Source organism: Seriola lalandi, unplaced genomic scaffold, assembly GCF_002814215.2.
Source record: "Seriola lalandi dorsalis isolate HSWRI2012SDOR001 ecotype SW California unplaced genomic scaffold, Sedor1 jcf7180002053387, whole genome shotgun sequence".
Lineage (NCBI taxonomy): Eukaryota > Metazoa > Chordata > Actinopteri > Carangiformes > Carangidae > Seriola > Seriola lalandi.
In genome coordinates, this window is record NW_019523940.1 from 61,713 (window position 1) to 72,430 (window position 10,718).

The following is a 10,718-nucleotide window of genomic DNA, read 5'->3' on the forward strand; positions in this document are numbered from 1 at the left end:
CTGTCGACGTCCTCTCATACTTCATCTGCCCACGCCAGGATGCCTCGCTCCGCTCTGCAAAATCTGAGAAATGTTTCCGGCTGCTAGTCATTACAGCTTTCTTGATTGGCGGTGGATGTAGACGCCGACGCGCCGCCGTAGCTGATTGTTCTTTAAGTTTTGATCGTCCGCTTCCGCCTTTTGATAGTGCGATATTAAGGTCTGATTTTTAATTTTTATTTATTTATTTATTTTTCTCTTGGGAAGCGCTTGGTGATCATTGTGTGGCCAAACGCAGTACTATGCGAGCAGAGGGGCTGGAGGCTGGCGGAGACTGGGACTGAGAGGCAGAGATCTCTCAGACACCGTGCGCGTCTTTCTTGGACACATCTCGGAGACAACTGTGGTGTGGCTCTCCTGCCTGCACACTTTACTTGGCATTGCGATGTCCACAGACAGAAAGACATCGTTGACGGACAAGCAGACTAAAAACGGAACGTCAAAATATGTGTTGGAGAGATGCGCTTCTATTAACGAGTATTATGATATTGCCTTCAAGGTGTGTATTTCCGTCTTGCATTGTGAGTTGAATTTATTTTGTTGTTATTTTTGCGGTGCTGCCGGCGGAACAGGTGTTTAAATTTACTGTGGCTGAGGTTTGACACAGAAACAACTGGGTGTACCTGCAGCAGCAGCAGCAACCAGCAGCAGCAGCAGCAGAAACAACATGAATATTGACTCTTCACGTGTGGAGAATGTGCAGCGCTCACAGATCATAAGTGAAAAGCAGCAACTATCAGCTGATTAGTCTGGCTTAATGCATTCTCCTTGTTAAACAGGTCATGCTCACTGTTTGTATACTGCCGACAGACACCAAGTCATCAGCCTAATGGTTTCATATGTATTAAGTCTCCATGAGCCTGGAAATCTCTCGAGGTTGCTTTGTCCGCCTGATATGCAAATATTTGCTGAGGGTGTACTTGTTGCTCTTTACAAACCCTCCCATTAGATATTTACTATAGCAGCACGGGCACACCTGTAACTGCTTTATAAAGACTCTCAGACAAAAGGAAAAGTTAAATTGAAGTTTAATTATATTGCTATCTGTCCATTTACACTGCATGTGAAGCCACCAGCGCAGTGTGGATAACATATGCTTTACATCACTTGCTGCTGGATGGATTGTATAATTACACATCCTGTTGTTGTAATTACATTGATTAGTTTTGGAGAAGGATGCACGCTGAAAAATGATGAGAGTAAAATTACAGAGTTGGCTGCAAACATCTTGAATCCCCTCTCCAGTATTGGCAGCGTGTAACATGTTGGTGGCAGCTCAGCCAGCAGTGGATCACAACACTGTCTCTATACTGTAGCTGTGTTTGTCATATCATTTTAACATTTTAATGAGCTGACACATTAACTGGAAGCTTCCCAAGATAAGTATTTTTGCAACAGCAATATCTGAGTCAAACATCAAGAACCCAGTTGTGAAATATTTTTCTTCACTCAGTTGCAAAATAATTTACGCAATACATCCCTCAACTTTAATTTCCTCCTCTCAGGGGTTGTGATTCTTATTCTATCATCATGTAAAGGCTGTCAGTCATGTTTTGGCCACCTGTAACCTGTTGTCCCTCTCTCCGGTGGTGGGTTTGCTTTAGGTGATGCTGCTGGGAGACTCGGCCGTGGGGAAGACGTGCATCTTGGTGCGCTTTAAAGATGGGGCATTTCTGGGCGGCAACTTTATAGCCACCGTTGGAATAGACTTTAGGGTGAGAGAGTTACTGTTGAGCAGTCTTGACTCACAGAATGACTCATAATATTGTTCATTATTTCTGTATGAGGCATTAATTGTTTGTCATTTGTGTTGTATTCTTGTTACATTTATGAGGCAATACTGAAATCTGAAAAACAACCTAATGATATTTACAGAGAGAAACAAGGGATCCACTTGTTAGAGTGACATCAGACCAATTAACACCTTTTCTCTGAGCCGAACACCTCGTCACTCTGCGATGATAGTACCAAATGTACAAATCCTCTCACAAATCAGTCAAGTTCACAGACCACTTGTGCTGCAAGGCGCCGTGGATGGCTTCATAAATGTCTTGGCAGATGCCTGCCCACGTCCCTGTCTCCTGGAAAGATTGGCTGCAGCTCAACTTGGTCCTGGAGGAGTCACACTGCTGACAGACGAGCTCTTACCTAGTCACATAGTCACATACACCTCATGCACACACACACACACACACACACACACACACACACACACACACACACACACACACACACACACATGCACACTGACTATTTGGAGCCAATTTCTACCATATATCTTCCTCTACTGGGGCTGAACATGAAAATAGGCTAGAGTGAGTGGTCTGCAGCCCCCACCTCCCATTTTCCTCCAATCCTGGCGAAACACTTATACTAATGGCAAGTCAAGTACGGGTGGGTTGAAGAGGAAATTGTGTTGCATTAGCTAGAGTGATGCATTGTGTTCTTTGGATCATGGTGTAGACATAAGGCAGCATACAGCATGTTTGGTGGGTAGAGCTATATGTACGCTGTTTATTCGAAAGCACAGTTTGGCTCCATTCAAGCAGAAGCAACAGGTGCTGCGGATAGAATCCATTCATAAAATGCATTAAAAAAGTGATGTGAAACTGGTTTACACTACAGAAGAATGGTTGTTAATGTAAGCAGTTACCTTTTGTTTTCTTGCTTGTTTATGAAAGGGGGCAGAAGCTGCTTAGAAACGGAGTCATCTGAGAAACAGAAACAGTTGAGTCAATATGCTGAGGTTGTCCTCTGTGCATGGATAGGCAGCCAGGCTGCTGTGGCAGCTTGTAATATGGCTGGTCTATTTTCGGCATGCTTCCTTGTAGCAGTTACTCAGCATGCAGGCTCCTCTCACGTCATAATTGGGGGAAAAATGGAAACCCATGGCAACTAATGCAGCGGTTGAACCATGTCCATTTTGCCAAGGCAGAGGATTCAGCAGGTGGCAGTTCTAGCTGCCAGTGACAGCTTTGCACACATCGCCCAGGTTTCTTTTATTTCCGTGTAGCTTTGTCTGCATTTGTTGTGTACATTTTTGTGCGTTCGCAGGAAGGGCAGGAGCTGTTTGTAATGACCTGTCACTGATATGAAGCTATGTAGTGATTGAGGAAGTGCTGCATTGCAAGTCACACTTCCTTCATCTCAGCCTCTCTCTCTCTTTGGTGGTTTTTGCTCGTTGAAATACAGTTGTGACCTATGCTCGTTGTTGTAACAGGTCATGGTAATGCAAGACTACCAAAATACATTCTTACCCCTATTAAGGAGAACAAAGAAGAATCTTTGGTTTTCTTGTTATGTCTGAGCATGCATGTTATCATACTACATGTTTAACCTTTAACCATAATTCCCTCAGGAGTTTTTTTTGTTGTTGTTGTTGTTGCTAGTTTTTCCCTTTCAGCCCATTCAACAGTCACCACATTTACTCTTTTTAGCCCGTGTGCCTAAACTATTTTGAGCCAATCTTTGCTCTACTGGAAATCAGAGGGCACCCCTACGGGGCGGCAGGAAATTAACGGGGGAGTCAGTTGTTCTGCTGCCAGTTGTCTTTCTCACTGTTGTGTAATTAAGTCTAATCCCAGGACCTTGTTGTTGTGTGGGTGTTGCAAATTACTTTCTCTGCCAGCATTCAAAGCCACTTTTAGTTGTCTTGTTTATTTTGCCACATGTTGTGTCTGAGCTTTTTTAGTCTGCCATGATGTTCTTCATTCATTTCTGTACAGTTTTTACATCACTCCAGTCTCTGAAGCATATGGTGAATTGTCTCTCACAGCGCTTCTCGTTTCTGTAGAATAAAGTGGTGGATGTCGACAACCTGAAAGTCAAACTCCAGGTAAGAGCATGAGCCTTATCAGCTCATCTTTCTGCCAGCCATCTATTAACCTGAATTCACCTTGTTGATTATGTAGAATGAAAATGAATCTGAAAGTAATTTACAAATAGAAGATAACCCAATTTGTCATTGTTTGCACGGCTAATCCAATCAAAGTCTCTGATGTACATTCGGTGCGATATGGTGTAGTGTAAGGGACTCTGTAGGGTTATGTGCCAGCACACTGTTAATCTAAGGCACATACCCTATATATCGTTAAAACCTGTTCATTCAACACTAAGTGGGAGGTGCCAAAATTAGATTCCTCAGCTTGCTCGAGTAAATCCTCAGCTTCTCTTCTCTTGCACAGCACATGATAAAATCCTGTGATTAATTCCAAAGCAGACTCTACCGTTATAGGCCTACTGTCATACAAAGGCAGAGAGCTGTAACAAAAGGTTAAAAAATGAGGGTCCTCAGGCTGACTGGATAAAGTGTATAACCTAAAAACTGCAGCTGCCTTTTGTAAAAAAAAAAATATATATATATGAAGAAAAGACAGTAGAGACATGTTCTTTCCATCTGTCATTTGTCAATATTTACCTATGAATCGACAGTATTGACCACACCAAATTGTGAATGCTATAGAGTCAGAAGCGTTAGCTGTTTTTACTCTCTACAACCAAATGTAGCAACAATAAGATAATTAACCAGGATGTTTGTTCAAAATTTCAGTTCAGAAAGAGCGAGGTGGTGTCTGCTGAAACAGGCTAGCTAGCCTATCCTAGCCAATATATTGCCTCATCAAAATTAATGTATCTCAATTCCAGGAAACAGCCAGGGGTTTGTTTTTTTAAAGTAATTTTAAGCTGTTTGTTTGTTTGTTTTTTAACTGTTTTATTTTAAATAGTCTAATACTCAGTGGCATTGTGGCATCAGTTTTATATGTAAAAAATGTCAATCATTCAGATTCAGGCCTAGACTTAATGTGTTACTGAATTTGAACAATAATGCAGGATTTGCTTCAAAGTTTGATCAGGGTTTTACAATGCTAAGCTAGGCTAATTAGCCCTCCATTTAGCAGAACTAGCTTATTCATCTTTGACCAACTGCCTTATGTATATGAGTTAACCAAGTAGTGATAAATTACCAAGATGTTAATTTGTCGCAATTGATTCAGTACATTTCATTTATAGGAAACAAATAAAAAACAATGTGAATTTAGCAATAATCAAGTTGTTTGTTTCTGCTTTAGTCATTGGCTGTGCAGGATTTGTGATGATGACTGTTCAGGATGTTTGGTTTTCCCACGTTAGCGTAACTGTGGTTTGTTATGCAGATCTGGGATACAGCCGGTCAAGAGAGATTCCGCAGCGTAACGCACGCCTACTATAGAGATGCCCAGGGTAACCATTGCTTTTTACATTTTACTTCCTCATGCTCTCTCTCTCTCTCTCTCTGTGTGTGTGTGCATCTGTGTCTGTGTGTGTGTGTGTGTGCGTCTGTGTCTGTGTGTCTGTGTGTGCGTCTGTGTTTTTCTGTGTTTGTGTGGGAAGGCCTAGTGTACGTAAGGGAGCAACCTGCCTAAGATATGTAGTTTTTATTAGTGTGCATAGAAAGCCTGTGTAGGTGTTGATGTGTGTGTTATATAAGACAGGGTGCAGATAACAATAAAGGCGAAACCAAACTGCTCCTCTATGTCCTTTTACAGCGTTACTTCTGCTCTATGATATCACCAGCAAGCTGTCATTTGACAACATCAGGGTAAGATTACTTTTCCCTCCCTCTTTCTCTCTTTCACTACCTCCCACTTTTACTATCTCTCTCTCTGTACTCTCTCTTCATTTTCACTTCCTGCTCCTAAACCCTTTCAAGCTTAACGCTTCATTCTGTCTATTTACATGCAAAGTACTATGAGGGCCTCAAACATTTTCTCACAGCCCTTTTTGGAAATGACATGATGTTATCATTTGCTTGGCTACACAGTTCCCAGTAATGAAAAGCAATAAAAGTGTTCAAGGATAAGAATGACTCAGTATCACCATGATTGATTGGAGGATGATAATAACAGCACAGCACTGGAGGAGAGGGAAAATGCAGTCTTTAAGTGGTGGTATTTGTTTTTCTTATAGACCAATTTTGCTTTCTCCTCCCCTCCTGTTTCTGTCTGTCTTTTGTACTTTTGAAGGCTTGGCTGACTGAAATACACGAGTATGCCCAGAAGGATGTGGTCATCATGTTGCTCGGCAACAAGGTGAGCAAAGCTTCCTTTTTGTGTTACATAAAAAGATCAGAAGGATAACTGGTCCCTTAGCACAATTTTAACACACTCTTATCACATTCAGACAGACTTGAGAATGCTTAAAAGCCGGAAAATGCTTCCACTGGGCCGCACACACATTAATGCAAACTCTCACTCACTTAGTTTAACGTTTACACATTAAACACTATTAATTGCTCTTTTGTGTCTACATTGATCTGTGTTTCTTTATGTGCACTCTTGCCTGTGAAAAGAACGATACTGCATTTAAAATAATTTTGGTCCATTTACAGAATTGTTGCTTTGGAACAAATGAATGCTTTAAAGTCTTACCCATCACCCAATGTTACATGATCATTATGACCGGGAAGGATACTTTGAAAAACAGTAAATTACTATTCACTTGATTCAAGCTTCCCATGCATGAAACCGTTTTCTGCACAATGCTGCTGGTGATGAGGAGAGTAATTTTCATGTCTCATTGCAACCAGCAGTCATTGCTAATATATCTGAAAGCTCCCTCTGGTGGCGCAGAGGGAACTCACCCTTCTCCAGGGTCATAGATGTCACACAGCAGCAGCTCAGATCATTTGCTGTGAGAGCAGCAGGACTGGTGGCAGCAGTCTGTGGGCGCCCTGCTCTTCTGCTGGAGGTGGGCTTTCTGACGTCTCATCAGTCTAAAAGGAGAGTTCTGGCTCAGCAGCTGGCAGCAGGGTAGCCAGATAAGGGGATGTGCGCACTGACATGATGGTGCATCACTGTAGCTAATGGCATGGTGAATCTGTGACATTTCATCTCTGCCTCGATGACTTTCCACTGCTGTCTTACAGTCGGACATGGCTGCAGAAAGGGTCGTAAAGACAGAGGAAGGAGAGAAGCTGGCCAAGGTAATGTATAATAGCCTCGTGTGATTATATTTTCCACAACAGCACTTGCTCTTTTAATGCTTTTTCATCTTAGGAATATGGTGTACCATTTATGGAGACCAGTGCGAAAACAGGAGTCAATGTGGAGCTGGCCTTTCTTGCTATAGCAAAGTAAGTTTTTTTTTTTTGGGGAATTTTGGGAGTCATCACAATACATTACAAAAAACTATATAACCATAACCCACCGCCCCACCCAACACCTCCCTTTTAACCCTTTGGGCTCTTGACAAACACAAGAAATAATATAAACAGAAAACAACTAACAACTAACAACAGCAATAAAAAGTAAGGTATATTACAAAAAAGATACATAAATTAAAAAAAAATAAAAAAATAAAATGACAACAAAGTGTAGTGTGTGCATGTATGAGTCTTTGCGGTATAAAACAGATTGCTTGGAGATCTGAGCAAAGTAAGTCTTAAAGTCTTTTTAAGTCTGTACACTACCTGCAGCCCAGCACAATCCTGACAGTCTAAGTTAGCAAAAGGCTAATTGACTCTGGTTAGAGATAGGGCATTTAATTCCTATTTTGACAAATCCTAATACTAAATCATAGCATGATATTTTAAACAACAGTATAGTAGCAGTTTGTTTTAACATGACAATGCCATCGTGCACAAAGCCAGGTCCATATAGAAATGTGTTGAGTGTGGTGCGGAAAAACTTGACTGGCCTTTACAAAGCCCTGACCTCCACCCCATCCAACGTCTTTGGGACAAACTGGAGCCAGACTTTATCACCCAATATCAGTGGCTGACCTCACTGATCCGCTTGTGATTTGCTCCCATCCAGCTATTGTGGCTGTGGGAGCAAATCCCTGCACCCAGGTTCCAAAACAGGTTTTTATGGAAAGCCTTCTCAAAAGAGTGGAGGCTATTAAAGCAGCACATCGATGCTCAGAGATTATTTGTGGGATGTCTGGGTGTCCTCATACTTTTGAGTGTGTTTCATGTTGTAATTCTACAGAATTACTGAATGAACATATACAAAAAAAAACTAAAAGTATTTTCGAGTATTCCAAGTCACCCCTCCCCCAACACCATGAACAAAGAGTTCTTATGTAAATGTGGGTGGTTAATATAACAGACAAGAGGGGAGAAATCCCTGAAAGAAGCACATGTAAAGTCTATTCTTAGAGACGTGATTGGTTGATCAGTCATATCTTTATTTTGAGTTAAAAATCTATGTCTCATAACAGTTTTGTTCATGTTTCAGTTACAAGATGCTGGAAAGAAGCGACAGGTGGAAAGTTTTAGATTAGACCTTTCTCTACACCCACCACCCACCTAAATAAGAGATATCCATGAGGAATAAGAATCCATTAACAGAGAAAAGAGAGTGAAAAAACCACAGCTAATACACTTGGGGATAATACAGAGTAGTTATTAGTGCTTTTCTTATTTCCAGAGTCGTCTACAAGTGATCTCCAGAACAAATATTCTACGCCTCAAAAGCTGCGTCTCCTTTTAAAAGAAAAGGTTCTCTACAGTGAACTAATCAGTTTACCCTTCTCATTTTTCTGCTTGTAATAGAAAGGTCAAAACAAACCAAAATGAATCGAATTTCAATTTAGCTTGGGTCATGCTTCTGGAGTAATAAGAACTGAGGTGTGTATTTTCGTTGTATTTGTATACTGCAACTGTCTCGCAGTTTTCTCTAGTTTTGTCCTCTGGGTTGTGTATCTTTATACTTTTCTCTAACGTAGCATTGATGCTCACAAGCCTGAAACTGACTCCTGAAACTAATGCACCCTGATGTTTTTTCAGCCAATTTGATGTTTGTTCCTGTTGACTTGTTATAATGGGATTGTGCATGTTTGAGGCTCCATGTAAATCTCAAACATTAACTGAGTAATTTTTTTTTTTTTTTTTTGACGGACTTCCTTGTGAACACACCTTTCTTATTGAATGGCAGGAAATAATAGGAAAGGGATTGTTACTTTGGCACATGCTCACTTCATGTGATTGGTATTGTAAATGCGAGTTAGATTAGATGATTCATTCATCAGAGGCATTTTGAAAAGCACAAAGGGATGTTTCTCTCCCTCACACACTTGTTGCTTGTTTTATTTCTCTTCCCTTCTCATTTTCTTTATTTGCTCACCCTATCTGTGCTCCATCCCACACATCCACCTCCTCTGTACCTAACTTCCACTCTCTCTCTCTCTATTCTCTCTCTTCTCTCTTTGTCAGGGAGCTGAAGCACAGAGTGACACAGCAGCCGAATGAGCCCAAGTTCCAGATACATGACTACATCGAGTCCCAGAAGCACAAGTCTGGCTGCTGTAGCCTGGTGTAGCTGATGCTGATCACCAGGCAGAGAGACACACACATAGAGAAGGAGAAAGAGAAAGAGAGGGAGGGAGGGGAGTGGGGTCGAGGTAAAAATGTCTGCTCTCTTACAAAAAGCCAATCCCAGCACCAAACCTGAGAAGTGGTCGCCCCTTGACTTCTCCACTGAGCTTTTAGCTGAATGGAAGTGAATCTGGATTGGCTGCCATCCCTTTTATGAAATGTGAATTTAAATCTCTTTTATGTCATGCGTAGAAATGTTTGTGGTCTTTGTGGTGACAGTTGTATCAACTACAAGTCAGGAGTTACAATCTGAAATGCTATATCCATCTACAGGGACAAAAAGAAAACAGATTTATCATTCTGCTCTTGATAATCGGCAGTTTTATACGAACAATCAATACGACTGTTGATGTGGATATAACATTTTGCCATGCAGCTCTTAGTTTGTTTCATCCCAGTTTTACCAGGCTGTGAACTGAATCCCTTTTGGCCTTACAGTCTTCATCGTTATCCTTTGATAATCTAGTGTGTTTGAGAAGTGGACTTCAGTCTCACAGTCAGATTGTAGCTAAAATGATCCCGTCTGTTCACATCTGTACTGCTGTTAGATAGAATAAAGCCAACGTTTTGAGGGTGCTCGACCACTGTGTGTCTGTCTGTACATTCAATTCAGGGCCAGTGAAACTTCATTCAAAGTACTGTACATGTAACTGTGCTGGAGGATCACCCCACCAGGCTACATACAAAGAGATTATTTTCATTATTTTCATGTCTTCAGTTCAGAGTTTTCTCAGCATGCAGTTTGCCTTTTTGCCATTCACACACAGAGATGCAGACAGCACTCCCAAACATTCTTGTGTCTCCTTTAACGATGGATGTTGTTGTCTAGGCTGTACTGAAGCTGTATTTGTTCACGCACCGCATCGTGTAACTCGTTTCTTTGTACAATGTTCATTATGAATGTTTGCTTGTCGAACTTGCTTGATGTCACATTTGTCCCTCTTCTGAGGCGTCACGGTGATCACAAAGTGCCATGAAAAAGTGCTTTGTTATCATATTATATATATATAAAAGTATATTTTGTAATGTATGTGGTGTTATTTTATTGAAGTCAGTCTCATCCGTGTGTCTTTGTGCGTGTGTGCGGAGAGGATGAGTGGGAGCAGTGGGATGTGCTGAGGTGAATAAGCCACTGTGTGGCAGCAGTTGCCCTGTTTGTTCTCCAGTACGTGGCACAGGAAAAAAGTGTTTTATCAATTAGACAGGTTGTAACACACAATACACATATTTTGGAGTCTATTTTATTCCACTGTGTAGGTTCACCGTTTTTTTAAGGGTTGCTCAACATCTGTACCGTGAAGTTTGTGTTGCTACTGTGGGTGCA

General features: G+C 41.3%; 1 protein-coding gene across 1 annotated transcript; it reads left to right on the top strand.

Moving 5' to 3' along the window:
- The first annotated feature begins 28 nt into the window (after positions 1-28).
- LOC111651082 (ras-related protein Rab-37) lies at positions 29-10,424 on the top strand. Its single transcript, XM_023401034.2, has 9 exons — positions 29-538; positions 1,644-1,754; positions 3,833-3,874; positions 5,193-5,259; positions 5,565-5,617; positions 6,042-6,107; positions 6,944-7,000; positions 7,074-7,150; positions 9,233-10,424. The coding sequence occupies exons 1-9, from the start codon at positions 425-427 to the stop codon at positions 9,336-9,338; spliced, it is 693 nt and encodes a 230-aa protein (XP_023256802.1). The 5' UTR covers positions 29-424; the 3' UTR covers positions 9,339-10,424.
- The last annotated feature ends 294 nt before the right edge of the window (positions 10,425-10,718 follow it).

Excerpts from the sequence above, each read along its gene's own strand:
- LOC111651082 (XM_023401034.2), top strand. The coding sequence starts at position 425 with ATGTCCACAGACAGAAAGACATCGTTGACGGACAAGCAGACTAAAAAC. Across the intron at positions 3,875-5,192 it reads ACCTGAAAGTCAAACTCCAG|ATCTGGGATACAGCCGGTCA; the intron begins GTAAGAGCATGA and ends TTTGTTATGCAG. Across the intron at positions 6,108-6,943 it reads TCATGTTGCTCGGCAACAAG|TCGGACATGGCTGCAGAAAG; the intron begins GTGAGCAAAGCT and ends GCTGTCTTACAG.